This window comes from Phytophthora ramorum (genome assembly GCF_020800215.1).
Source record: "Phytophthora ramorum isolate Pr-102 chromosome Unknown Phyram_PR-102_s0005, whole genome shotgun sequence".
NCBI classification, from domain to species: domain Eukaryota; phylum Oomycota; class Peronosporomycetes; order Peronosporales; family Peronosporaceae; genus Phytophthora; species Phytophthora ramorum.
In genome coordinates this window covers 3,318,272-3,345,754 of record NW_027150651.1, presented here as the reverse complement: position 1 = coordinate 3,345,754, position 27,483 = coordinate 3,318,272, and the positions used below count along the sequence as shown (strand labels likewise).

General features: G+C 54.8%; 9 protein-coding genes across 9 annotated transcripts; 3 read left to right on the top strand and 6 right to left on the bottom strand.

The window, feature by feature from the left end:
* Positions 1–1,252: 1,252 nt before the first annotated feature.
* KRP23_6790 (Catechol O-methyltransferase) lies at positions 1,253–2,244 on the bottom strand (the record flags this gene model as incomplete). Its single annotated transcript, XM_067892022.1, has 5 exons — positions 1,253–1,411; positions 1,470–1,547; positions 1,623–1,724; positions 1,790–2,090; positions 2,183–2,244. 5 exons carry the CDS (start codon positions 2,242–2,244, stop codon positions 1,253–1,255), a joined length of 702 nt encoding a protein of 233 aa, XP_067746324.1.
* Positions 2,245–2,766: 522 nt separating this feature from the next.
* KRP23_6789 (Catechol O-methyltransferase B) lies at positions 2,767–3,702 on the top strand (the record flags this gene model as incomplete). The annotated part of the gene is made up of 5 exons (XM_067892021.1): positions 2,767–2,843; positions 2,912–2,964; positions 3,027–3,313; positions 3,387–3,464; positions 3,532–3,702. The coding sequence occupies 5 exons, from the start codon at positions 2,767–2,769 to the stop codon at positions 3,700–3,702; spliced, it is 666 nt and encodes a 221-aa protein (XP_067746323.1).
* A 256-nt stretch (positions 3,703–3,958) lies between these two features.
* KRP23_6788 (Two pore calcium channel protein 2) lies at positions 3,959–7,105 on the top strand (the record flags this gene model as incomplete). Its single annotated transcript, XM_067892020.1, has 1 exon — positions 3,959–7,105. One exon carries the CDS (start codon positions 3,959–3,961, stop codon positions 7,103–7,105), a length of 3,147 nt encoding a protein of 1,048 aa, XP_067746322.1.
* A 626-nt stretch (positions 7,106–7,731) lies between these two features.
* KRP23_6787 (uncharacterized protein) lies at positions 7,732–8,214 on the bottom strand (the record flags this gene model as incomplete). Its single annotated transcript, XM_067892019.1, has 1 exon — positions 7,732–8,214. The coding sequence occupies one exon, from the start codon at positions 8,212–8,214 to the stop codon at positions 7,732–7,734; it is 483 nt and encodes a 160-aa protein (XP_067746321.1).
* Positions 8,215–8,657: 443 nt separating this feature from the next.
* KRP23_6786 (RING-H2 finger protein ATL63) lies at positions 8,658–9,890 on the bottom strand (the record flags this gene model as incomplete). Its single annotated transcript, XM_067892018.1, has 1 exon — positions 8,658–9,890. One exon carries the CDS (start codon positions 9,888–9,890, stop codon positions 8,658–8,660), a length of 1,233 nt encoding a protein of 410 aa, XP_067746320.1.
* A 1,524-nt stretch (positions 9,891–11,414) lies between these two features.
* KRP23_6785 (uncharacterized protein) lies at positions 11,415–13,421 on the bottom strand (the record flags this gene model as incomplete). The annotated part of the gene is made up of 1 exon (XM_067892017.1): positions 11,415–13,421. One exon carries the CDS (start codon positions 13,419–13,421, stop codon positions 11,415–11,417), a length of 2,007 nt encoding a protein of 668 aa, XP_067746319.1.
* A 119-nt stretch (positions 13,422–13,540) lies between these two features.
* On the bottom strand, positions 13,541–15,545 carry KRP23_6784 (putative ankyrin repeat protein; the record flags this gene model as incomplete). The annotated part of the gene is made up of 2 exons (XM_067892016.1): positions 13,541–14,728; positions 14,802–15,545. The coding sequence occupies 2 exons, from the start codon at positions 15,543–15,545 to the stop codon at positions 13,541–13,543; spliced, it is 1,932 nt and encodes a 643-aa protein (XP_067746318.1).
* Positions 15,546–17,557: 2,012 nt separating this feature from the next.
* On the top strand, positions 17,558–25,000 carry KRP23_6783 (Cyclic nucleotide-gated channel rod photoreceptor subunit alpha; the record flags this gene model as incomplete). The annotated part of the gene is made up of 2 exons (XM_067892015.1): positions 17,558–18,821; positions 19,785–25,000. 2 exons carry the CDS (start codon positions 17,558–17,560, stop codon positions 24,998–25,000), a joined length of 6,480 nt encoding a protein of 2,159 aa, XP_067746317.1.
* A 344-nt stretch (positions 25,001–25,344) lies between these two features.
* KRP23_6782 (UTP:RNA uridylyltransferase 1) lies at positions 25,345–27,279 on the bottom strand (the record flags this gene model as incomplete). Its single annotated transcript, XM_067892013.1, has 1 exon — positions 25,345–27,279. One exon carries the CDS (start codon positions 27,277–27,279, stop codon positions 25,345–25,347), a length of 1,935 nt encoding a protein of 644 aa, XP_067746316.1.
* Between the last annotated feature and the right edge of the window lie 204 nt (positions 27,280–27,483).

The window sequence follows — 27,483 nt, the reverse complement described above, 5'->3', positions numbered from 1 at the left end:
AAATCTCGTGATCTCAACAATGGTGCTGACAAGATGACGAGCAATGCCCTGGGCTACAGTCTATTATACTGTACCAGTACGTGTATGACGTCACGCGGTGGATAGACGACTGACAAACGTGACTGCCCGCTCGCTGCGATCGACAGGTTCCCGCCGACAGAATGTCGAGGTGCTGCGCCTATAATATGGCAGCGCCATTGGCACTGTACACGTGTGGTGGGCCACGGGTGGCACGGCAAAAGCAAATTGACTGACGTGCTTGGACTTCTGCGATCCGCAGCAAGATTGGCAGCACGGGATTGCCAGCTATTGGGATGCATCAGTTAAGCTTACTGGTTTCCTCGATGAGAGCGGCTCCAAGGTGGTGGCTTCAAACTAGGGTGCACACTTTGGGTTTGAATTACAGCGATGGTACAAGCCCAAACCAATTGTTGGGGAAGTTCACACGAGCACTCTACATGTATCTGGAAAACGAAACAACAATCCAGTACATTGCTCGGTTGCACGGGCAATCATGCCCATTATAATTCAGAGTCACCTTTCACTCCACTGTCGAGTTTGAGAGATCATGCCAAGAAAACAGAAGATAACGCAACTTTTAACTCTCGATTCAGAGGACGAATGGGTAGCTTCGCGATGTAAACGCGCTAAAAGCTTCCAAGCAGACACTCGATGGTGGAATTCAATCGAAAGCAAGTACCAGAACAATTTCAAGATTCCTGGGACCACCTCCAAGCCTGCTACTCAGCGAGGCCCGCGAGTTCGGAATCACTGACGCGAGTGAGCGGGTTATTCGTGAAATCGTTCGTGAAGGTCAGCGTGAAGTGGTTCGTCGACCACGATTTGATAGATAATCAGCGAAAGTTTGTCGAATTCGCTGCGGAGTTTGGTCGTTTGGATATTTTGCAGTTCTTTCGGATATTGGACTCCCCTGGGGGCTATGAAGCTCTAGGGCTAAAGCGATGACGAACTGGTGAGCCTTTCTCGTTGTGGTGTGGTGCTCGCGATACCTTGTTTTGGGCTGCTCGTAATGGACATATCTCCATTCTTGAGTGTCTGTCTGAAAAATATCCTGATCGATCCAAAGGATGGGCGAACAACGCACATTCCTCTTTGAGGAAATTGCCTTCGATCAGTTAACGCTTCCAAGTAAACATTTGTTTAATGCTGGCTGGTGAGGGTTACAAACCAAAGCTTCAAGTGTCATAGCGGTAGTTGGAAATGGCGGCAAGGCCTCTGCTCGTATAGTGGCCTACTCCATGTAAGTGGAAACTTCGAGAGCGTCCTTGATATCGGAATACTCCAAGTACGACTCGTACATGACGGATCTGAAGTTAGCATGTGCGCGGACATACTCAAGGTAATCAGTGATATGCGCAACAACGACATTGTCGGCCAACACGACAGAGCCCTGTTCACACAACGGAAGTAAGCAAAACCGATCTACTGTAGAGAATTGGTCGTCCTACCGATCGGAGCAAACCACTCTGTTCGATGATCCTCAAGTCGCTCTTGTAGCAATTCTTGTCGTGATCGAGGAAGAAGACCTGATGAAGTTGTGTCAGATCCAGAAATCAACGACCGGGCTACAAGTGTTTCACCCCAAGACATTGGCTACGTACATCCACACAAGCGATGCCTAGCTCTTTGAGCTTGTTGTACTTGTCTCCGAATGTACCGACAAAGATCGTCACGGCGTCCGACAGGCCGGCAAACGCTACCATCTGCAGATTCCCCTCAGCGCTCCATTTAGGTACAGTTTGCATGATTCAACAAATGATTGACCTACCTTCGTCGCTGTCGCCGCAAAATCGGGGGAGATCTCGAACGAGTAGACGTGTACCGAAGGTCCAGACAGCTCGCGCATCTTGCTCGCGAATCGAACGGCGCTATAGCCGAATAGCCCACCCAATTCCACTAGAATCTTGGGCTTCACTTTGGTGATCTCCTGGTCCACAAGCTCGCCCTTGACGTCGCCCACATTCATCATCCAGTGATGCTCGTAACCGAACGTGTCGATCGCCTCCAGTACAGACTTTGGGTCACCCGGTTTAGCATTCTCGCGCACGAACGCCAGACACTTCTCGCCGCTGCGCATACACAACAGGGACCAGTACACGCCGTCCAAGTTACTTTTCGGATGCAACGCAGAGTACCGGATACCATCTAGCAGTTGACTTACATGATCTCAAGTTGACCGGGTGGCGGGGGTCCTGGCTTAGTTGTAGCAACACGAGGCGGCATCTTCTTCGCTTGGCGTGGGAAAATGGAGAATGCCTGGCGTTGTAGAAGCAGAGCAGAGGAGGCTTGCGTTGACAGATAGGAGAACCCGTAATCAGGTAGCGGGGTCGATTGTTCACCTCCTAGCAGACAGCCATCATTCAGGTTGAAGCACACTCGACGTGCAGCTTGCGCGTATATGGACACTCCTTTCCTTATCCACTCTCACCGCGCACTTCCTTCCTTCTTCTCGTTCCAAAGTTACAAGTGGCTTCATTCAAAGTGTCGAGAGGGGCAGCATTATGTAGTGGTTTGCACATCATACTTGCAATCACTTCCACCCATTGGTACAACCAAAGCAGGCACTTGATTCACCTCAGGCAGTACATCGCCTCCAACATGGCAAAGATCGCTTGCCCATGACGTAAGTCTCCGCTCCCGAACTATCTCAGTTCATAGCGTTCCAATTGGCAGATACTCGATGATGTGCAGGAACTCCTCGCAGACGAAGAGCTCACTCCTCTTTCGACGTCGACCACCGCAGCCATGTCTCCGTCGGAAGCTCCTCGTCGTGGCCACCATGGCATGCCGCCCCCGCCTCGTCTGGGCGAGTTCGAGATCGTGTACGTTCGTTCACACGTCAAAACCTGATTCCTGAAGGTTTGTAACGGTTTTCCGGTGTCGTGTACAGGGGCGAGCAGTGCCTTGAGTTCGTCCGCCAGCATGCCACCCAGGGGACGCCCAGTCCGTGGTGGACGCTATGGATAAGTTTGCATACGAGGAAACGTGGATGATGAACATTGGAGACGTCAAGGGTGCCATCGTGGACGCGGAGGTTGAGCAGGCCAAGCCCCAAGTGATGGCGGAGATCGGAGCCTTCTGCGGCTACAGCGCCGTCCGCTTTGCGAGCAAACTGCGAGCTGTGTCGGGTCCCTCGGCGCACTTCTACTCGTTCGAGTTCTCGCAGCACTTCGCCAAGATTGCCGCGCAAATTGTAGCGATCGCGGGACTCTCGGACGTCGTGACGTTCTTCGTCGGCCCCTTTTCGGATACCTACACGAAACTCAAGGAACTCGGCATCAACCGCGTGGATGTACGTCTCGGAAGTTTGGTGTTGGTGACGAAGTAGTGGCGTAAGTGACCGAAAGGGTTTGTTGGTGTGGCAGGTCTTCTTCATGGACCACGACAAGCGTCAATACCTCAGCGACTTCAAGCTGATCGAGCAGAGCGGACTGCTCAGGCCGGTACGCTCTGCGTCTTGAGTAAACTCTGCCACTCGTTCTGGCCACTCACAATTAGTGTTGGATACAGGGCGCTGTGATCGTGGCGGACAACGTGCTCTCGCCAGGCCCTGGCCGACTGCCGGACTACCTCGAGTACGTGCGCTCGAACCCCAAGTTCACGTCTGTCCTCCACGAGTCCTTCGTGGAGTATCAGGCGGAGCTCAAGGACGGCGTCGAAGTCACCACATTCGTGGGCTAGAAACTGACCGCAAGTGAGTGATCCGCTGTGTAGTAACCATCGGCGTACGAAGAATATGATGCGTACGCCTTCAAACACTCCGACACCTTTTTTGTAGCCATGTCGAGGTCATCCCTCCTGGTCGTCAATTCGCCCTTGTACCGCACACCTCCTCTTACAGCGCACAATCAATCGCAACTCTCATTGGCTATCTCAACATCCACGTATATAAGCCACCCTATCCGTTACGCCAGCATCCAGTCCAAGACTCTCCCGGATGAGCTCCCAAGAGGACGAGAAGACGCCGCTCGTGGGCGCGGCGAGCGGCCCGGCCGGCTACCACGGCGCTCCGGAGGCGACGCCCAGCCCTCAGCTGTCCCCTGGCCGCCCTAAGGCGCGCGTACGCGTCGGACTGGATGCCGCTGTGCTGGACAACCAGAAGAAGTGGAAGCGACTCACGGACATCGACGACGACAATAGCACAGCCAAGAGCATGGCTAGCGAGGTGCAACTGGAGTTCATGAAACATCGCCAGCAGCTCGCGCACGAGCAAAAGAGACGTCTGGGCTCGGGCGTGCCGACCTACCACTTCGGAGACACGGAGGAGACCCAGGAGGACCCACTTCTGGTCGTTAAAGAATATGGTACGGCGCTCGAAGAGGACCGCTACCTCATTTCCGCTGCCTTCATCAAGGACGGAGTGCACGGCCGCAAAATCGGCTACCGACTGGACCGAGACGCGCTCTTTTTGAACGAATTGTTCCACTCGGAGTCGTACCGACTCGTGTACATTTTAGTGGTGGCCGTCATGTGCGCGCTGGCCTTCGTGGAGAACCCTGGGGACGAGAACATCAACACGTACCTGCTCGTGGACTTGCTCTGTCTCTTTGTGTTCGGCGTCGACTTGGCCATTCGATGGTACATGAGCTCCGTGGAGACGCAGCACAAGTACATTTCGAGGCAGCCGTGGGCCGTGGTGAGGATGATCCTGCTGCTTATTACGTGTGCAGACTTGCTGGTGAATTTGCTGTTCCCTACCATCAACCCGTACCGGTTTTCGAGAGCGCTGCGGCCGTTCTTCTTCATCACGAGGGGGAGAAACATTCGCATCATCTTTAGCAGCTTCCTGCACGCACTGAGGGAAGTGCTGATTGTGCTCATGCTGTGCTTCTGCTTCGTGGCCTTCTTCGGACTCGTGGGGTACCTCGTCTTCTCGGACACGAGCGACGACCCGAGCGCGACCTTCTTCAACTCGCTCTCGTCCTCCATGTACACCATGCTGCTGATCCTCAACTGCATGCCGTACATGGCCAGCAGCATGTACCCGTACTACAAGATGACGCACTGGAGCGCCATCTTCTTCGTGCTCTTCGTCTTGCTCACGAACCTGTTCTTGCTCAAGCTCACGATCTCCGTCTCGTTCCGGTCCTACAGGAAAAACACGGAGAACATGCTGTACAAGCGGTTGCAGAAGCGGAAAGCTGCTCTGTACGCCGCCTTCGACATCCTCGCCCAGAACGTGAACTTTGACGACGACGACGCCGCAATCCCCCCGGTCTCGGGAGGTGCCAGCAGCGCCCCACTCAGTGCAGCAAGCGACATCAGTCTGGTCTCGAATGCCCCGATGCTGAACGCTGCGAACCGCCGTGGATCCTCGCGCTTTTTCCTGGGTGCGTTCGACAAGCGCGCGTCGTTCAATATCACCAACCCCAATCCGAGTGTCAACCTTGTGACGCCCGTCAACAAGCGCCAGATTTCGCTCGAATCCTGGATCAATGTGTGCGAGTATCTCAAGCCCAAGTGGACGGCCACCGACGCTGAGTTGGTGTTCAACACTGTTGACATTGAGCACGTGGGCTTCCTAGACCTGACGAATTTCTACCAGCTCTGCTCCCTTCTCAGTGTCAAGCTCGAGCGTCCGACCCTCTTCTCCAACAGTCTGTTGCGCCGCTTCTTCACGTCGCGCCAGCGCCAGTCTATTCGTCGCTTCCGCACTCAAGTTCGCAGTACCTTGCTCTACGAGGTCTACGTCTTCGGCCGCTACCGCGTGGTGCTCGCAGAGCTTGTGGTTGGCATGCTCATCTGTCTGTCGGTCGTCCAGGCAGTCCAAGTGAACAACATCGAGTTGGCCTTCTCCGTGAACCACTCGTGGCGTCTGCTAGGTTTCTTCCTGCTGAACCTATTCACACTGGAAGTGCTGGTGAAGATGTTCGCCTTTGGCTACAACGAGTTCTTCACGCGCCCGTTCTGCAAACTGGACTTGGCCGTCGTCAGCGTGGGCTGGTTGTTCTACGTGCTTACGACGGTGTCCAAGCCGCCCAACATTTCGCTGGTGTTCTACGACATGGCTCTGGCTGTGCGATCGCTGCGCTTCCTCAAGCTGTTGAACCTGTTCCCGCCGTTCCACGAGATCATGTACACCATGAAGGCGATCATGCCGCTGATCATGCAGTTGCTGCTCGTCATTTTCAGTGTCATGTACGCCTTCGCCATCGTAACGCAGGCCAACTACGGAATCGAGTTGCGTGACTTCCCGGCTAGCAAGCAAGCGATGTCTCCTGGTTGGTACGCCCAGCGCGAAGAGTTCCAGGCGGAGACGTTCGAGGGAACCCTCGTGACGCTCTTCGGTGTGGCAAACCTCGCTGGATGGAACGCTATTATGGACGCCGCCCATGCGATGACCGGCTCCGATTCGACGTACGTCTTCTTCTTCACGTACCGGATGACGATGAGCAACATCCTGCTGCCTATCTTCGTCGGTTTCCTCGTCGAGTCGTTTGTCTCGAATGCCAAGACCGTGGAGTCTGCGATGCAGACCAGCTACGTCGACTCGGCTCACCAGATCTCGGTCGATGACGAAGAGAACCGAATGACGCTGCTGGAGACTCGTCACATGCGGGATGACGACGATCTCGAGAGCGCGAACCTTCCATTGTCATCAGCGAAGCTGCTGCAGCAGCGGCTTGTTGATGACGCTGTCATGTCGCCCGGATCCGTGTCGGATTCGTCGGCGAGCGAGGTCCGCTTCAAATACAGGCGTCGTGGCAGTGTGGTGCACGATCAAATGTTCGACGCGGTGAAGCTCTCGGACGTGAGTCGCCTCACGCTGCAGGTGGAGCAGAAGGAGGAGGAGCTGGCCCAGCAGGACATTGAAATCCGCAAGCTGGAGGGCAACGTGCTGAGCATGAAGAACCGCCTGAGTCAGTCGCAGCACGTGATCCTGGCCTACGAGGCCAAGATGGAGGAGCTCAGTAGCGCTCTGCGCGAGGCCCAGGAGCGCCAAATGGACCTGGAAACAAGGCAAAACTCCTCTCTGCAGCACGGCCCTGGATCGGAAGGCGCACTGGGAGACCAGGGACGCTCGCGCAGTGCTCGCCCGCGTGACCGCGCGTCTTCCTGGAAGCTGTGGACTGCCAACGTGTAGCATTGCGTCTTCCTAGTGTCTACCTGTCGATACATTTTAGTCGTAAAGTGAGCACCCCCGTCATCATCAAGAGCCACTTCATACACAGCGTCTTAGCCAAAGTCATCGAGCCAAGAGTACAGTAGCACCAGAACGAGTCGCTCGTTGCCACTGTTCCCGAGTCTAAATCAACGGTCGACCACCGGAGCGGAGCCTACCGTACGTTGAAGCTGCATGTCAACACGTGGTGGTGGTTTCATTTGCTTTTGCCAGTCGCGCCCTCGCCCAATCTCGACTCGTTTTCCGAGATTCCCTCGCTCTCTTCCTTGCAGTTTCGTATGGATTTGCCGTGCTGGAGCCTCGGCTGTGGGCTCCAAGTGGGGGGCGATCTTATCGTCGCCACTTGGTTCTCCCTTCAAATGTTGCGGCAAATGCAACACCTCGAACGTTGTTCGTCATGACTGCACCCCAAAATGTACCGCCGAGGGATCAGTGCCGCGCACTTTGCTTCCTCGTGCAGCGTTGCTCAGCTGGCGCCGGTGTCTCAACTGCGGCGGTCATGGTGGTCCACCAAATTCCCGCGCATCGCTGGCGCCAGCGACCGGGATCATCGCGTGCACGGTGCAGGCGGCGAGTTAACTTGCGCCTCACCTATAAACCTCGGAAAGACGAGCCTGCTCGACGTGGCGAAGAGCTCTCTCCGCTCTCCCTGGCGGCTCGCCCAACAGGCCGGCGCGCGACTCGACGAGCGCAATGCACATGCACATGCGTGTGCATCTCCGCGACTCCGAGAGCCGGCCTCGGACCAGGCCGTCGGCACGGCGCCGCGTCCTGAAGGTGGCTGCCGCGACTTCGGCCCGCGACCAAGTGGGACGCTTGCCCGAGCCATGATGGTCCTTCCGCTTGAAGGACCGCTGCTCACGCGGCAGCAGCAGAAGGACCTGTACATGTTCACGGCATCGGTACGAGATCCCACCGCTTTCGCTTGGAGTGGTCCAATGCGCAAGAACTTCAGCATCAGGTTTGCCCAACTTGGACGGTACCCGCTTCCTCGTCTCGACACCTTTCTTGGCGAAGAACTCTTGCAGCGAGCCAGTCGCTTTGCGCTTAACGTTCGCCACGCGCGACATGCGCTGCCGGCACGAGAGGCGGCTGGAGATCAGTGCACACCGCAGCCCTCCACCAAGCAACGCACGACGCGAAGGTCGCAGCATAGAAAGCAAAGGGTCATGCCATCGCGGCCCGGACACTGACGGCGCTGCTGTCGCTTGCTCAAGCATGCCCGCCGGATTCTGGCACTACCTGTCACAATTGCAGCGTGTCTTTCTGATACAATCGCCGCGCGTGCGCGTACATGACGATCAAGCCATCGTCCGCGTCAACACTCACATGCAGCGATCCTTTCGGCTCCGAGATAACAGCACGCACGCTCTTCCTAGGCTATCAACGAGTCGGTTCGCAGGACACTTTGATCGTGTTTCATTGCCGTCTATCGGTGTCTTAACTCTATTACTCCTCTCTACTCTTTATCTACATTGCATGCAAAATCTGTTGCGTATATAAGTTACGGTCGTCAGCACTCGACCAGCTCCGCGAGCGGGTGAGCGTTCGAGCACTCGACCAGCAGCGCGTGCGCGAACTCCTCGAGCAAGCGGCACCGCTTGTGCAGGTAGCTGAGCTCGAGGCGGTTGAACCAGCGGCTGTTGGCGTCGATGGGCTGCCACGCCGTCATGGACTGCTTGAACTGGTTCGGGTCGAGCGAGCTCACGAAGCGGTAGATCTCCGAGAAGCGGCGCCAGCGGCTGAAGTAGCGGCCGTCCAGCTGCATCTCGACGAGGTACTCGGCGTGCTGCGCCTTGGAGCCTTTGGCCTCGACGATGCGGAAGCTGCGGATCTGAATCTTGGCTGCAATGTGTCGGTGCGACGGCAGCACGCGCATCCACGGGTACTGGCTCTGGTGGTAGGGCGTGTCGTAGGCCTCGCGGAGCGGCGGGAAAGTGCGGCACATGTCGAAGTTGCTCGACATCTCGCGGTTCAGCATGGGCGTGGCCTGCAGGCTGCTTGTTGCTGGGAACGTGGGCAGCGAGCGGCGCGACGAGAACAGCATGTCGCTGCTGCAAGCCGACGTGCCGCCGTCGTCCGAGATGTCGGCGTCGTCGTCAAAGTCCTCGAACCAGCCCCACTCGTAGCCGGCGTCCTCCGTCTGGTTGTCGTCCTCGTCCGTAGCTTCGGACGACGACGTGAGACGGTCTTTAGTCATGGGGCGCAGCCCCTTGGCCGGCGACGTGAAGGCCTCCTCCACGTCCACGACCTCTTCCCTGCACACAGGACAGCACGTGCCAGACTGGATCCAGCGCTTGATGCACTTGGCGTGGATGAGGTGGCCGCACCCGGAAAGCTGCGTGTCCACGTCGTCCGCCAGGCACACGGGGCACGTGGCGCCCACCAGCATCCCAACGCAGCGCTTGCCGCGCAGGATCTCTTCGGCGCGCGCCATAATGCGCTGTCGCCGCTGCTCGTCGTCCTCGTCCGCGGCGCTGTCGTCCACGTCCAGAACACTGACGCTGCCGCCCGTGGCCAATAGATCCTTGGGTGAGCCCAGCGGACGCTCACTGCAGCTCTTGCGTAGCGCGCGTTGCGCGCCGGAGCGCCGCTTGAGCGACGCCGTACGCGCAGCCACGCTGGTCGAGGCATCGACCTGTTGCTGCTTGGTGGGCCAGATCCAGGCCTGGCCCAGCGTCTCGTACGTCTCGGGGTGCAGTGGGGCGGCCATACTGTTGAAAAGCGCGTCGGCCTCGATGCCCATCTAGCTGCTCTTCGTCTAACAATTTCGCTGCCTGGTGACTGGAGCAGGCAAGTTGGCGAATGGCAAGTGCAGCCCAGCGGCCAGGCTTCATCTGCATATCGTGTGTGCATGGCGAGCGACAGGCGATGGGTTAGGTGGGCGTGTTGCTGACGACGGGGCGTGCTCACGTTGAAAAGTTGACACAACGAGGCGATGTTGACGAGCTCCGGTCGCGGTCTGCCTCCGACCGGCTTTCAACGGCGCCCTATGCTGCCTGCATTGACATGGCTGGCGCGGTGCCAAGTCGGGCGAACACCTGCCGCCTCGAGCTCGAGCCGCGTCAGCAGATGATCAAGAGTTTTTCTCGCTCGCTTTGGCAAGTTGATTCATTTCGCGAGTAACTCAGGGCAGATGCTGGCCAGCAGTGCAAGCTCGGGCTGTCTTATGCGGGCAATCGCCTGCACTGCAAGCCCGCAATTCAGACGGCGACAACTTCAATCACCGACACCCGGCGCCTCGTCTTCCCAAGCGACGTTGAAGTGCTGGGCCGGTTGAGAAAACCGCTCGGATGAGCGTTATCCCGCATTTGCTTTTCTGCATGGTTCCCTCGATTCACTTTATAATGCACATGTGTCTTAGCAAAAGCGGCGGTCAATTAGCAAGACGATGAGTCGTCTCCGGGGCTGTCACAAGCCAAGCCGACGACGACAGCCACTGGCGCATGTTGTAGTGGAGCTCCGCTCCGCGCGCGCGACCAAACACCGGCACAAGACGCCGAGAAAAACGCTAAGTGGACCGAAACGTCCACGCGAGCGCACACCACCGCCCATGGCTTGGAGCAGCACGCCAGAATCCACCGCGTTATTTCGGCACGGATGATGCCAATGCAGGCGCTGGATAGTGCTGCGCGCAACGAAACCAAGGTAAATATCTCACCTCTAGGTGCGCTTCTGCCGGCCTTGAAGTCACGTACACGCGCGCTCCCTCTGCGAGAATATCATGGCGCTACTACATGGCAACTCAGCGGAGAGGGGCCTCGCAGGCTGCGAGGCGCAGCCGTCCGCTTGCAATGGAGACTTGCTGCCGGCCGGCTCGTCTACGGGTATCTCCGGCTCAAGCTCCGCCGCGAGTGCCACCTTCAGATTCGGCTGTAAACGAATGCGCGTCCGCTTGTGTGGAAAGTCAGCGGCGGCGGCTTCGAGCCAGGTTTGATGCGAGCACGCACGCTGGGCATGTCGAGTTGTAAAACTCGTAAGAAACCTCAGCTCCGCCGTAATGCACCGGAGCCGCGCCGTGGATTTTCTCCTCGCACGGCGTCAATCGGACGAAGGACGGACAAAGCGACAGACAATGCGCGCCCTACATACACTTCGAACGGGCGTCGTCCTTCGACAATCGACTAGCGCAGCGGACTAAGTTCAACGAGAACTGAACCAGTTCGGAGCAGGGCTGTAACGCGGAAGCTGGGTGGGACTTTTCGGAATTGACGTGGCTATTAGCGACCACTTACCGCGTCCCTGGAAAGGAGCGCTCCACGCCGGGGCGTCACATGAGCTGGTTAATGTAGACGTTTCGGCAGCGCGAGTTCTCGAACGTGACCACGCGAAACGACGGGTTGGCCTCCGCGATCTTGACCAGCCACTCCTTGCAGGCGCCGCACGGCGCCAACGGGTTCCGGTCCGGCGGCGCGCTCGCGCGCATCATTTCCTCGACGGCCACCTCGTCAAACGAGAAGGTGCGCGGCCGCTTGGGCTTCCGCGGAGACGTCAAGTTGGCGTTCTTATTCTCCAGCGCACGCTTCCCTCGCCCTCGGCCTCGCCCGCGCCCGACACCACCGACACTGCCCTGACGCTCTGCAGGCTTATTCGCATCGGGTGGCTCCGGCGAGGACTGGACGCACGCAGGGCGGATCCGGACCGGCAGCGCAGGTGCGGTTGGCCCAGCAGTTGAAGTTGAAGTCGGTTGGTCAAACGTAGGGCCAGCAGCAGCCTGCGCTTCAGATGGCTTCTTATTGCCGTCGTCTCCCACAGCACCACCTTCTCGCTCGCTGCCTCTAGTCTCCGATGGTGTCGGGCTAATGACGTTGCTGCCACTGCCGCTCAGATTTAAGCCCAGCACCGCGATCATCTTCAAGGCGCGCCGGGTCAGCGTTGGGTCGCTGGCCAGCGCGCTGCCGATGGCGTTGCGCTCCGCACACAGCGAACCTGTTGGCATGGACACCTCGCAGTTCATTCCACGCTGCACCACGATGGTCGGACGCTCGCCAGCGACGGCTGCTGGCTTCTCAATCAGCAGCACAGCTAGCACGGGTTTGCGCGACTTGCGCAACCAGAAGCTAGCCACCTCGCCCTCGCCCTCCGCCGCAAGGAACTGGTCACGGAACATCCTCATCTCGCGCACGATCATCTGCGTCAGGGCATCGGCCTTGCTTGGCGCCACCAGCGGCGACGCCTCAATGTTCTCGAACGAGTGGAAGTCCACGTCTGCCATCGACAGCTTGCGCTCGTGCCAGAACGTCTTGAGCTGCCAGATATGCAAGTACGACGGCTTGTATATGCGTAGCGACGCATTCAGCGCACTCAACCTCGCTGGGGGGCCATCCGCGTACGCGATGGTCACGTGAAAGTGCGACTTCCACGCCTCCCCACACCGATCCACGAGCGTCTCTCGATGTGCCTCCAGCAATGGCCTCAGCTCTCGCGTCATGAACTGCACATTGTCGTCGAACCTGAAGATGTTGGAGCCCGAATGCACCTGGATCGCAGTCATGTGCGGGTAGTACTGGTGCACGAACAGCACAATCAGCTGCGCCGTGATCTCCGTCGAGTTGCCACTGCGCGAGTGCTCGACATTGCGCGGAATGCCCGCGCCGCTGATGAGATACACGAGTTGCCGACTGCCTTCCGACTGGAATTCCTTGAGCACCTGCGTCCACTTGGGCAGCAGTAGCGCCACCAACGGGAAGTACACGGCCGTGATGCCCACGCGGTCCCAATGTTGTTCCACGAGTCTGGAGGTCTCCTCCTCCCCTCTCAACTGGAAGTCTCTCAATACTTCCGCGTTGCTGATGGGGATCGGCGCGTCGGCCAGGTTGAAGCCAATGGGCGACTGCGTGTCTTGACACCGCGCCTTCCAGCGCTCACCGGGGGTAGCAATGTCCAATAGACTCGGGTGCAGCAGCGACGGCATCTTCTGCTCCTCCGACACGCTGAGCACCGCGGCCGCGTGCGTGGCCTGCTTTGCTTCGCGCTTGGGGCGTCGGAGCTGCTGCACGCGCTCGAGAATCTGCAGGCTGGTCTGCTGGAATAAACTGAACTTGGGGCGACCCAGCACCGACAGCGGCACGGCGGCGCCGCCCACGTCCACAGTGGCGACAGGCGCGCGCGCGCTGGGCGACACGGTGGCGCCATTGCTGCTGGCGCTGGAGCCGTCCTCGCGCAGCCACGAGAGCTCTACCACCAGGTCCGAGTGCGAGATGTTGTGCACCAGGAACTCCATTGCTACGCACGAGACACCAAGATGCGAACTGAGCTCGAGCCGTTTTTTTCGCATTCAATGCAACGACGGGGAGTTTTGCCTCGTCGACGACGTCGACGTTGGTCCGCTAAACAAACTTGATTGCAATTGCTTATCACTTTCATCGTCTAAATACCTAGGATACGGTGCTGTCTTCAATCCAACAGCTCGGCTTGTCGTCGACCAGTATCCCAGTGGAGCAGGTCTGTGAGCAGCGACACCACGTCCTGCGCGATCTCCACGCCGAACTGGATGGCCGACCCGGCGGCGTACGTACAGAGAGCGCCCTGGATGTCGGCCATGCGCCGCAGTTGATGCACCATGCGCGGAGGCATGGGTGTCCGCGACTCCGTCGTGAACAGTCCGCGATACTCCGGGCTGTCGCGTAGCAGTCCTAGCTGGCCGGTCACGTGTAGTGGTCCTCCGCACTCCTGCTTGATACGGTGCAGACTAGGCCGGAGTTCCAGACTCACGCTCATCAGGACCTCGTCCAGGATACGGATTCCTTGCTGCACCACTCGGTTGGGCTGCGGCGCCGCCTCATAAATTAGATAGCGCAGCTGGCGATCCCACATGCGGCACAGCGGCAGGAACAGCGCAATATTCTGCAACAGCGGCTTGGGTAAGCGCAGCGTGCGGTCCATCAACGCATTGTACTGCTGCCGCTTCGGGTTCTTGAATGCCGGCGTCAGCTCTGCGCGCGACAACACGTACAGCGTCGATAGACGTATGAGCGTGTAGCACCTCTGCCGTCGGAGGTCCTCGCGCATCAACCGAAGCTGGTTCTGCACCGAAATCTTCAGGAACAAGTCCACGTGCCCGCGTCGCTGAGCCGTCTCGGCCGCCGTCTTGTCTCGATCGTCCTTGAGGAAGATGTCTGCGCCGGCGGTCATCAGCGCTTCGACTGCAGACGTGTGGCCTCGCTTCGCAGCAAGCAGCAGCGCGGTGCTGCCTTGCCGAGTCTGCTTGTTCACGTTCGAGCCCGACTTCATGAGCGTCGTGGCGATGTTGGCGTGGCCGCGCTGGGCTGCCAGCATGAGCGCCGTCATGCCCTCGTTGTTAGCCGCGCACGTGTCGGCGCCTTTGTTGATGAGGAACTTGACGACCGCATCCCGCCCTTCCTGCGCCGCGCGCATCAGCGGAGTCGTGCCCTTCTTATTGGCGTAGTTCTGATTACCTCCCGTCTCCAGCAGCATCTGCACGACCGGCAAATGTCCAAAGTGAGCGGCCGGGATGAGCGCCATGTTCTTCGACTCTTCGTTGGCGCCGCGCGCGAGCAAGAAGCTCGTCATGTCTTCCCAGCCCTTCTGCGCCGCGAGCAGCAGAGCGTAAGTGCGCTTCTCCTGTGGGAGAGAAACAAAATGAACAATAGCTCAGTCAAAACGCTCGGAAAATCAGCCAAGCAGCACTGCGTACGGTCTTGAAGTTGACGTCCGCGCCGGCGTCCACGAGCAGGTTGCAGAAGACGCGGTCGTTGCTGCGCACGCCGATCATGAGCAGCGTGAGACCCGTCTCATCCTCTGCGGCCAGAAGCTTGGGTAGCAGCTCGTCGGCGTTGCGGGCCTTACGCACCGTGCGCAGGCCCTTGTGCAGCTGCTGCGTGCGCTGCTCGCGCGCCATGTTGAACAGGAAGCGCGCGACGTCCTCGTACGCGAGTTCCACAGCGGCGTCGGTCACGGGCTCTAGCTTGACGAGCGACAGCTGCTGCAGATCCTCGTCGTCCGTCGTTGATTCCTCGGCCGCCACGGCGACGGCCATGGGCATGGGCTCGTCCGCGCGCGAAACGCCGCTACTGCTAAGCGCCTCGAGCGCCCCCGCGGCGGCGGAAACGTCCTCCGCATCGACCGGCGTGTCGAGTCGCCCGCGGGCTAACAGCAGAAAGGACGACATGGCCAGGCGGTTGCGGTGCTCGGCGTCGTCCGCGTCTCCTGCGGACATGGCAGAGGCCTGGGGAGGGGCGGAAGGCGGCGTCTCTTCTTGGGCGTCCAGACGCGCGCGCTTCCTCGGCGGAGGCAGGCCCTCGTTCATGGAGAAGCGGGTGTGGCGGTGGTTCTGGCTGCAGGCAGAGGGAGGGGACGTGGAAGGAGGCGCCGTGGTCTCTCGGCGCGATGCTTGAGAAGGAAGGGAGTCTTTAGTGAAGGATGACGTAAGAGAGGTCATGGTTTGACTTGACGTTTGTATGGTAAAGAATTTCCATTGAAGAGCGTGTTTGTCACGCCCATAGTGCGGCAAATGGCTCGATCGAGTTCAGTCCTACCTCGCCGTTACTCCAAAGTGAAGGACCACGCACTAGGACTGTAGTCGTTCCAGTCGCGTCAAGTTACATCTTACTACAACTCGGGTTGAATAATGTATTCATTCGAGAAGTTCTGGCACAACTCCGAGCCACAATTTGATGCGGAAAGTTTGGTACCGTGTCGCCGATGGAATACGAATTTGTGCGGTGCGCTCTCTTCTCAGTGAGGGAGCACGAGACAGCAAAGCTTTCAGAGAGATTGCCGCCCAAACAAATGCAGACGAAATGGATGGCGCCAAACCAATCCATGCCAACGTGTACGAGAATATGGAGGCTTACTCAAACCGCGTCGGGGTTCAGGTCGGCGACCAAGCTGGGGACCAGAAGCCTTTGGATGAAGATGTCCAGACCGGTTTGTTGGGCAACTCAAAAGCAGAACACGCTCGTCTTTTACATTCCGAAGGTCTGGTTCAAATTAGTAGCTGCTGGCGCTGGTGATGCACTCTCGAAAGCAGCTTTCATCCACTTCACTGAAGAGTATAGCGTTGACCAGCTACAGAATGCGGTGAAGGAGAAATATCGTGACAGCCACCTTGCGGAGATCTTGAAAAAGTCGGAACAAACGGAGGAAGTTGTCCAAACAGTGGGCAACATTTTTAAAATCGACCAGCATGAAGTACCCTTTATCCTCTCGGAATCGTCCTCTGGAATGGGTAAAACGCAGATGGCGTTCAACCTGATGGCTCGTGATGACATTGATGTGTTTTATATCGATGTGATCCGGCGGCATCTATGAAGATACAGAACGTGTACACTGCATATGAAACGAGGTCGTTCATCTTCAAACAGTGTGGTGTGAGGAGAGACGTTCTAGAAATTTCTTCTGGTGAAATCGGAGAGATCAAGGGGCATGGGATACTGTGGACGTACGGGTTTATTAGGCCGTTGTTGTCGGGATTGGGTGAGTTTCCAGGAGCGTGCACACGAGCGGGCGTTGAGAAGGCCCTGTGTGAGCGGAAGAAGCGCACTTCTAAGAGCTTTGTATTTTTCCTGGACGATTTTCCTTTTCTGGACAAGCGCGAAGTGGCAAAAGTTACCTTTCTTCGGTATATCCGGAACGTTTTCGGCTCGTTTCACATGGCAGTCACCAGGAGTTCACCGAATGGGACCGCAGATAAAGTGATTATCTTTCTGGAAGTGGCAGCGATATCAAAGACCGAAAAGGGGTGGCATCGTAGCTTTCATATTCGATTTCATGGCGGCATGGTGATGTGTCGAGTTGAAATGCACGCTGCTTCAGCTTCCGCTAATGCATTAATAACAAGATGTTCGTTTGAAAAGCTTTAGCGTTTTTGATATTACAGGCCTAGTGCACGCTTTTATAGACTCGAAACACTGAAGGAGGGTACTTTTAAGTAAACCCCTTCCAATCTCGACGCTTCCGCTAGTAGAGTCCAATTTCCCGAAGGCTTGAAAGTCTCAAGCTGTCGGGTTTAAAGGGCGTTTTTGTGAGAGTGCATCTCCGCCGTTATTTCAAAATCGACGTAGCTGGTACTGCACTTCACCATCAGCAACTGCATTGACAGCGACTACAGCTCCGACAACGCCACATCCATCGCATCGACCTTCAGTATCCAGACAACCTCGCTAGTCCACGCAGTGGAGAACAACCTATCACATTCGCTAGTCTAGCATGTGCTGCCGTTCGGTACTCGAAAGTCTCAGTACTGATGGTAGACTTAGATAATATCCTTGCAGCTGCATGCAACTTCAGTTAATTCAATCGACAGTTGACTTAGCCACATTTGGTCTGGGAAGTTGAAGTGACCATCACTCTTGTGGTTTCCGCACTGCACTGTATTTGTCCTCACTATCTATAGCGCCCGGTGGTTGACACCAGGCAGGAGACCGCGCATAGTCCCTCTCTACCCTCCTCATGACGACCACACCGCTCGTTAGCGACGCGAGCTTCCACAAGAACCACAATACACTGGGCAGGAATGGGTCGCGTCGCAGCTCCATCCAAACGGCAATGGACCGCTTGCGCCGCAGCACGACCTTCACGTCGACGACCCCGCTGCGCAACTCGCTCATGCGGCCGCGCTCCAATTCGGTGGAACTGCTGCTGTTCGAAGTCCAGGACGCGCTGGACCCCAATTCGAGCTTCGTACACGTGTGGCAGCAGCTACTGCTGCTCTGCGTCGTGTACGAGATCTCCATCCTGCCGTATCTCGTCGTCTTTAGAGATAATACCATCACTAGAAGCACCGGAGAACTCATCCTCGTCTACGTGAGCGAGCTCTTCTTCCTCGCAGACGTCTACGTGGAGCTCAACACGGGCTTCTACGAGGGCGGAGACATCACCCGGGACGCCAGGAAGTCGCGCGTCCGGTACCTCAAGTCTCCGAGGTTTTATCTCGACATGCTGGCGTTGCTGCCGTTGTCGCTGCTTCCTCTCAAAATGCCCGTGTCGATCGCTTTTTTTGAGATGCACAAGCTGATTCGAGTATGGAGAATCCCAAAGTATATTGCCCGGCTAGATGATGTGTACGCAAGGTACTTTGTGGTGCTCAAGATGTTCAAGGTGTTTGTGGGGATTCTACTGCTGTCGCATTTTATTGCCTGCATTCGATTCTTGTTCGGCTATGATGAACACGGAGAAGATCACTGGCTACCGCATCTGCCGGATCATGAGCAGACAGTAAGGACGAGATACCTCATGTCAATTTTCTGGGCTTTTGGAGTCATGACGGGGCTGTTTGAAGGAGAACTGCCGCATACAATCTCAGCATTTACATTCACGATTTTCGTGGCCATCTGTGGATTTCTGCTGTTCACGTACTTGTGCGCCACGTTTTTCATGATTTCCAAGTGTGAAAGTCAGAATGAGGCGTCCGAAGCGAGGATAAACCAGTTCAAGCATCTGCTCTCGTTTCACCACGTGCCTGAGGAGCTACAGCATCAAGCGATCGGATACTTGAAACGGTACTATACGTACACAGAGTCCAACGATCGTGAGGCAATGCGCTTGTTGTGCCCCTCCATTCGTAAGGATGTGCAAGTGGCTCAGATGAAGGATCAAGTGGCTAGCGTTGTCATCTTTCGAGGATGCAACGACCAATTCATCGTCGCCATCACCAGTCTGCTCGAGATGATTTCGCTACCAGCGTATTTTTGTGTGTTCAAAGCCGGTGACCGAGGTGATGCGATGTATTTCGTGAACTCTGGTGTACTTCATGTTATCGTGGATGCTGTCAAGGTACGGGAAGAGCGCAAAGGTGATTTTTTCGGAGAGATGAGCGTTTTCCTAAACCAGCCACGCTTTGCTACCGTTGTGACGGTCACGTATTGCACATTGTATAAACTTGCGCGCTTCCATCTCGAACGAGTGCTTGACGGCTACCCAGAGTTCGCGAAGCTAATCCCAAAACAAGTCGAAGACATGGCACGGCGAATGTTCAGTGGGAAGTCTCGAGACATGATTTCAGAGGCGTTGGCAAACAGTGGAAAAAGAAAAACATTCTCCAGACTCCTTCGTAAGCATGTACAGAAGGAAAAGGGAAAACCCTCACTTGGGTCAGTTGTAGCGAATGCTTTGGCGAAAAAAGACGAACCAGGAGAGCCAAGCACTATTATTCCTACCCAAAAGCCCTCACTTGGGTGGTTAGTAGCGAATGCTTTGGCGAAAAAGGACGCCATTGTTTCTGATCAGCCAGTAGAGCCAAACACCACTATTGTTCCTGCTCAAAAGCCCTCACTTGGGTGGCTAGTAGCGAATGCTTTGGCGAAAAAGGATGCCATTGTTCCTGCCCAGCCAGTAGAATCAAGCGATGTTGCGACTTCGACAAAATCAGACATATTAGTCGGGAGCACCGCTACTAGCAGTATTTCACAACCCCCTCTGGCTCAAGCGAAGCTTCCAATTGCTGACCCAGTACCTACTAACACCCCGGCGGCTGCAGATAATCATGTAAACAGTATAAATGCGGCGGATGATAAGCAACCAATAGATGTTGCGACCTCTTTACCTGAACCAAATGCTGAGGAAACAGTCAGGAGAACGAGCTTGAAAATGCCCCCAGTGATGCAAATGGTTGCCGCACAGCTCCATCGGAAAAGAGACCCGAAGGCTCCATTTTGGACTGTATTACTTCTCCCCAAAGGTATTGACTTTGAGTCATCTAGACGGATGTGGTGGATTCTTGCTCTGGAGGTCAATTTCGTTTACTTCTGGTTCGTGATTCCGACTCGTCTTGCCTTTGAGGTGCTGAATCACCCAAACTGGTTGCTCTCTGTGCTAAATGTCTTGATGGAGATCGCATTGTGGATCGACATCTACTTGAACTTTAACTTGTCCTACATTAAAAACTCGGAGAAGATTTGGGATCCCGCTAGAACTGCGCGGCGATACTTCCAAAACAACTTCGCTTTCGATTTACTGTGTGCACTACCCCACTGGGCTATGGGAATTGAGATCTTGCAACTTCTGCGGTTGTTACGTATGTGGCGCGTGAAAGACCACGTCAAAGAAGTTGACGAGTTCTTGCATCTCGACAACAAAAAGCGACTATTACTCTTTGGCTGGCTAATGATTCTGCTCTATCATACAGTTGCGTGCTTACACTTTAGTATAACGTACCTGGAAGGGTTCAGCTCTAGCCCCCACGCTTGGCTTCCGTCGAGTGATTTGCATTTGCGACGGCTGAACGAGACCTATTATGTCGACGCAGATAATGAAACCTATGCAGTTGGCTCTTCCGAGATCATCGAAATTGGTCTGAACCAGTACTTCAGATCGCTGTATTATGCGTGTTATGTAATCACAGCTCTGGGAAGGCCCGTCGAACCTGCCAGTGATACGCAATTTGGCGCGGCTCTCGTGTTCATGCTGAGTGGCTTTTTCATCACGGCAATTGTGGTTGACAATGTTCAAAAGCGATTTACTGCGTCTGCTTATGAACAAAAGGAGTTCTTTGCGAATCGAACGCGAATTCAACTCTTCCTCATGCGGCAGAACGCCCCGTTGGCAATTCACAAGCGCGTTAGTGCATTCTTGGATTTTTGGTGGTCTGCGCATCGCGGGGCCGTCATTGGGGCCTTGTTAGAGGAGCTACCGACGACAATCAAGCATGATATTATGAAAAGTGTATGCAAGCCGGCATTACAAACAATTGCACTGTTAGCGGGAGTCCGGTCTGTGCTAAATGAGTTAGAACAGGTATTTATCGAGAATGTTAAATTCATCCTCTACGGACAAGGAGAAGTCGTCTATCGCCAAGGAGATTTTGCCGGGGGACTGTTTTTCCTGTTGGAAGGCGAGCTTTGTGTAATCGCAAACGGAGGCGCGCCTCGCAGTATCCCGCAAGGAAGTTTTGTGGGGACGGCAGCATTGCATTTTGACACCAGCTCGCCAAGCTATTCGGAGCGTGTGATGGCAATTAGCGGGTGCATTGTCTTGTTCATATCCCGCGACCACCTGCGATTGATGCAAACTACGTTTCCGACACTGTCCGATGCCTTGCATGCCCTTGAAAAACGATTCTTGGATCCGAAGTTCCTGAAGGCGTCCGAAATGTCCACTGGTACATCATTCTCGAGCAATCGTCCGTACATCATCACCTGGATTTCGGAGCTCGTGTTTGACCCAGACTCTAACGTGATGATCGTGTGGGAAGCTTGGATATTCATCGTGATGACGGTGCAGTGTTTACTGACTGTCTCGATAATGTGTTTTCCCGTATCTGTGGAAGCAAATACGATAATTGATATCATCATCTTTTTATTTGAGGTCATTTTCATGGCCGACATGTTTGTGAGGTTTCGTCTGGGGTTTCACGAGTTTGGTAACAAGGTCATGGATTTGCGTGTCATCAAGAAAAACTATTTGCACTCACGTTCATTCGTGCTTGACGCAGTCGCGTTGTTTCCCCTGTACTTTATCGATTGGGGAATGGTAAGTTGTGGGTTCAAACATGTGGAAATTCTCAATCTGAACAAGCTAGTGAGACTTTTTAAAGTTCCAGCACAATTTGCAGCACTGGAGAACAAGCACCTCAAGTTCACTTTGCAGCTCCGCTTGTTCAAGTTAGTGTACTACACATTCATACTCTCGCACACGCTGGGGTGCTTTTATTTTGACTTTCGCTCTCATGCATCTCATATGCACGGAGCATTGGATGCTGGAGATTCGCGTCAGACATCACACTCAGCAAATGCCCACTGGTTGCCTGAAGAGGCCCTACTTGAAGAAGGGTATCCTTTGCAGTACTTCTCTTCGCTGTTTTGGTCGTTTGGAGTCATGTCTGCAACGTACCCTGGTGAGCTTCCTAAGACCACATCGCAGTGCCTTTTCAACACTATCACCCTCACGTTTGGCTTCTTCCTATTCGCGTATGTTATCGGCAATTTTTCTGACATTATCGAGCTCATGGATGCCGAAAACCGAGAGTACTATGCTACGCTCAGCTCGTTCAGACACCTGCTCGAACATTTCAGATTACCAGCACCCATTCAGGAACGGTTCAAGGCCTACTTCTTTTTCAAGCGCTTTCACTCGATCACCCAGGAGCACCTGCTCGAAAGCTGCCTGCCTCCATCACTGCTAACAGATATCCGTATGGTGCATTTGCAGCCGATGATAATGAAGGTGTCATTCTTGGCGGGTATGAATGGAAGCGTAACACGGATGCTTGTATCTCATTTCAGTCAGGTCATGATCGTAAAGGACGAGTTCGTCTACAGATATGGCGAGGAAGGCAGTGATATGTACTTTGTGTTTGCTGGTTTGCTGGACACGCTGATACCACGCGAAGAAGAGCTCAGACAACGTGCAACTGCTCAACGTGCGTCAATTGCACGCAGGGCACCCACTGAATCCTCTCTTCTAGCGAGCAAGCCTGGCATTAAACCTCTTCTTTCGAGCCGCAAAGTCCACCCCCGACCACTATCAGAGTGGACAAGTGACAAGCTTGATCTTGATGAACTCACAAAACTCAACCAAGTCACAGCAGGAGATTACTTCGGTGAGAACGCGCTGTTCGTTGATAGTGTGCGTAACGCATTCGTGTTGGCAAAGTCAACGACAATTCTGTACAAGCTGTCGCGGAATTCCTTGGAGACGGTGTTCAATCGTTACCCGGAGTGGAAGCAAAAAGTTATCCGCGTCATCAATCTGCAGCAACAACAGCAGCGGTTGACTCACATCGCCAAGCTAGAGCGTCACAACTCGGTTCGATCTACGATGACAGACGAAGACCACATGAATGCCTATGCTGAGAGAATGGAAGAAGCGGTAATATCTGCTCGATACAAGCGCTCCACTACTGCAAGCGCCATCAGCAAGCGAGAAACAATCTCTCGGCATCCTGCAGGCCCAACTTCCCCACGATCAGGCAAAGCAGAACACAAATTATCGAGGTTGCGCTGTGGCATTCCGATGTTCCTGTCGGTGCTATTCCGTGGCGCACCTGCTCAGAGTGTATATCACTTGACATGGATCAAGGTGATCATTTTTGCTACCTTGTTCATGTCCATCGTTGTACCTTATCGAATTTCGTTCGACTCGATGGAGCACAATGAATGGCTACCCGTTGTTGTGCGCGAGATAGAGATTCTCTGTGAAGTGCTCTACCTTGCCGATATTTGGATCAACTGGCGTATTCAGCGCTCCAGTGAGTCCGTAGATTTGTATGAGCAGGACCACCGAGAAACGTATAAGAGTGAGCGACTCGTGTGGGATGTTTTGGCCGCCATTCCTTTGGATTACTTTTTTTCCAGTTTCTCGAATGATCCGCTGTACCGCATCAATCGTTGCCTGAAGCTGCGAAACTTTTTGCATTATATGGACGAAATCAACCGGAGCAGTATCTACAAGGAGATGCACCGCCTTCGAACTGCCTCGGCGCTGTATGTCCTGATCATGTATTGGAGCGCTTGCATGTATTTCGCCATCGCGGTGTATGACCACTTTGGTGACGAATGGAATGCGTGGCTGCCCGACTCCAGTCTATCCGATCCAAAGGGAAAGCGCACTCTGAGGTTGCTGCGCGGATGCTTTTTTGCCACGACATCGTTTATCAAGAAAGGACGTACCTTCCAGCCCGACACAATCTTCCACTTTGCTTTCTGTATCATTGTATGCTTTGTTGGGCTACTGACAATGGCTTTCATGATCGGGGAGTTTGCGAACCTGTTCATTTCGTACATCAGCAACGAAGTGGAGTACCGCAAGAATCACATCGCTGTGGAACTCTACTTAGGGAGGTGGAAGATAACGGGCGAGCTGAAAACGCGTACCCAAGCTTTTCTATCTTCTTTATGGTCATCGCATCGGGGCGTCGACTACCAATCTTTTCTGGAAGGCGTGCCTGCTTGTATTCGTACCGATTCAATACTCGTCATCGCACAGGTGCCACTACACGCATTTATTAGCGACGTGTTTCGGCCTTTGCCCCGCAGTGAAGTGCTCAATACCGTCGATAGACTCATGCATGACATCGCCCGGCACCTCAGCTTTGAAGGCTATCCGCGTGGTGAAAATGTATTGGTGGAAGGGAGCATTACGAAGTCCATGTACTTCGTCGTGCGTGGCAACCTGTTCTCTACGAGCGAATCCCAGCCAAATCGTAGCTTAAGTTACTCCAAAGGCACTCACTTCGGCGAGAAAGGCTTACTCGTCTGCTCAGTCAGCACGTGCACTATTCGAACTCTGCGCGCATGCGACTTGTTGTCTCTGTCCCCTGATTCACTGCTGCACGTGATACGAAGTCACCGTTGCACAAAGCTCGCGTACGAAATTGCCAGCCAAGCCGTGCAGATTGTGACAGCTCGAGAACGCGTGGCATCTCCTGTGACTGCGACTGAGACCGAGTGGGGAGAGGCGTTAATTAGGGCGATACGAATGAAGCACGTGGAGGTTGTCGACAATGGTACAGACGAGGTACCGTCGGCAGATCTACTCGTGGGGTTGAATGCTGCGGATCGGGCTCGCAAGAGTGCGCTAGAGCTTATCGAGTCCTATGTAGCACTTGAAAGGGCTATCGATGCGTTTGGCGCATTCCGACCTCTACTTCAGCTGATAGTGCCCAATGGTCAACTCCATACTGTAGGAGGAGTAAAGGTTGAGCAGTCTGTCGGGGAAAAGGGACCTACGTTGTGTGAAAGTGAAGCGGTGACCACGACAACGGACGAGCAACACGTGCAAGCGTTGGCTATCATTCAACGGCTATTCCACAAGAAGTATAACGCGGTTGCACCAGCAGGAAGTCGTAGATCAAAGCGAGAAGCGTCAGTCGCATCCGAAGTAGCGGACACCTTGGTGCAGCATGAATTAGCCCGCGTTGCTCCATCACCAACCACCAAGGTTCTCGAAAACAGGTGAGCACGCGAGCCTGCATGAAATGCACTTGTACTACATGTAGCTGCTGGAGCCAACCACCAGGATTGCACATAACCCACGACGCCAAACCGTTAAGTATTTGACGCATGGAGTCTTCGGATTCGCGTGGCATTCGGTTTCTCCGTAGCACAGCGATCCAGGTGAAGTCCAAGTTTTCACGACTGGCTGGGTGCATTAACATCAACACTCGGTCAGGAACATTTCTTTTCCGGTAGAATAGACTGCAAAAGTATAAACACTCTTGTGAAGGTCAAACAAATATTTAACTGCTACTTCGAAGTAAGCTTACACTGGCATCTAAGCTCATTTGAGGGGATCGAACCCAGCTACTCCTGCTTCAAGCAGACAGCATCCAGGAAACTCTCACCCTGATCGAGCATTTTATGAGCTCGACGCAGCTCATGAGTGAACTTTCGCTGAGCGCTGAAGTGGAGTACACCACCGACGTCGCGTGAAGTCTGCAGTGGGTCCTGGATGCTCATGCGCCACATCTTCGACTTCCTTCCCCACTGAGAAGTCTTCAGCGTCGATTTCTCTGGCGAGCGAATAGTCACGACGTGCTTCAAATAGTCGAACTGTGTCGCGTAGAACTTGAAGAAGCCAAGGAGCAAAGCTGGCAGGGACGCATCCAGGTAGTTGCTGTCGGGCGACACTTGCTTGTGGTAGCTGTGGGCGATGTCACGATCTTCACAAACAGCGGTACTCTCACTATCGTAATACTCAGGCGAAACTTTTGCGAGCTCCACCAATTTAGGATCCTGTAGGTTGGGAAGCACATGCACGATCTGGAGATAGTATATGCTGAGCAGCACGAACGAGTAGGAGCTCAGGAACCCAGAAGCAGTGTCGGCGATGCCGCGTTGCTTAGCCCAGTGTTTCACAGCAAGACCAAGCTCACGGGCTCTGTCGTCGAAATCTGCGTATGCGCGCAGTAGTCGTGTGTTTCGCATGCCGAGTTCGTTGTCGAAACACAAATCACACTTGTATTCGACGCCGTTCCGCATATATCGAAAGCGAAGGACTGGAACCCTTGCGTGAGAAGCGACCGCATCAATTGTGCACGCTGAGGAGCACTCCAGCATAGACTTCAGCTCAAATAGGTCGTTCTTTCGACGTTTACTGACTCGGAGCAACTCTTTCTGGACAAAGTGTGAATTCGTGAACACTCCCAATCGGGACCTTGCATTCAAATTCAGCTGATCGAGTTCGCCATCGAGTGCCTCAACCAGTAGCTGCATGTGAAAGACGAAAAGTGGCGCAACTTGACGGTGCTTAGGATCCTTCACGTTGTACAGCGTTTTGATTGCCTCTAAAATCTGCTGGCGCGCCTTCTTGAGCTGCTCTACTCTCTCGATCGTTGCCACCAACACGTTGTCACTATCCCACACCTTCTGTTCCATCAACCGTTTGAGATAGTAGAAACCAAGCACTTCCGACGGAAAATAGTCGTTCAGGGAGGTAAAAAGGCACATATCCAGGTCCGAGGCCGGTGATCCAAAACGCGATTTGGAGCTGCCGAACACCTTCACCCGCCACTCAGAGCAGGCGTCTAAATCGTACAGCAGCATGAATTCGATTTCTTGCGCCACAGCTTCGCGTTTCTCCTCCTCTTCCAAGCTCATTCCTTCAATCCGCTGCACCTCCGACGCCCACAACGTCTCCGCATCCAGCGGCACTTTCGGCACAGAAATCTCATTTTCGCTTCCTGAAACTGAGTTTTGCAGCAGCTCCAAAAAGCCCTCAACCTGCTCACACGCCTCCTGTCCGGCGTCTCTAGACTGCCCCTCCCAGAGCCAAAATCCGCCTCCCCCATCTAGAATTTCCAGCCACCCCAACAACAAAACCTCGTCCTCTCTTGTAGCTCGACTAAGCAGCAGTTCCGTTGCGTCCTGCACCACTTCGGCCACCACCTCTCGCTCCAATTTGCTGACCTCCAGTGGATTCGTGGAGTTTTCGTCTTCCAGCTCCTGACGCAACATTTGCAGTGCACCGCCCACTTCCTCGACGATTTTCTCCGCGGCCCACAGTGGTTTCTTCACCTCCTGCTGGGGTTCGGCTTCGGTGGAGGTGAGACCCAATTCGAGTCGCAGCGTTTGGCGCAATTTGAACCAGTCGTAGAGGTTCTGGGCGACCTGTTCGCTCTGCGTCGGCTTGACGTCGCACAGCTCGAAGCACCGGTCTAAAAGCCATTGGAAGAAGACGATGTCGCCCTCGGCCGCCTTGAACCACGCAGTGTCGCGGTACGCGTCCGCCCTTGACATCGTCGGAATTACTGGTTTAAATTGATTAACTCGGTTTGTGGGTTTTCGAAACCAAATGGCTACACTTTGCTATGATATCGTTTCTCACCACTATTCCCCTGCAAGATTGCGCGATTCGTGTTCAATTGTAGCACAAGAAACTAGCAACTTCCATCACCACTCAACCAAAAAGAACCCGAGATTTCCTTCTTAGTTTATTCTAAC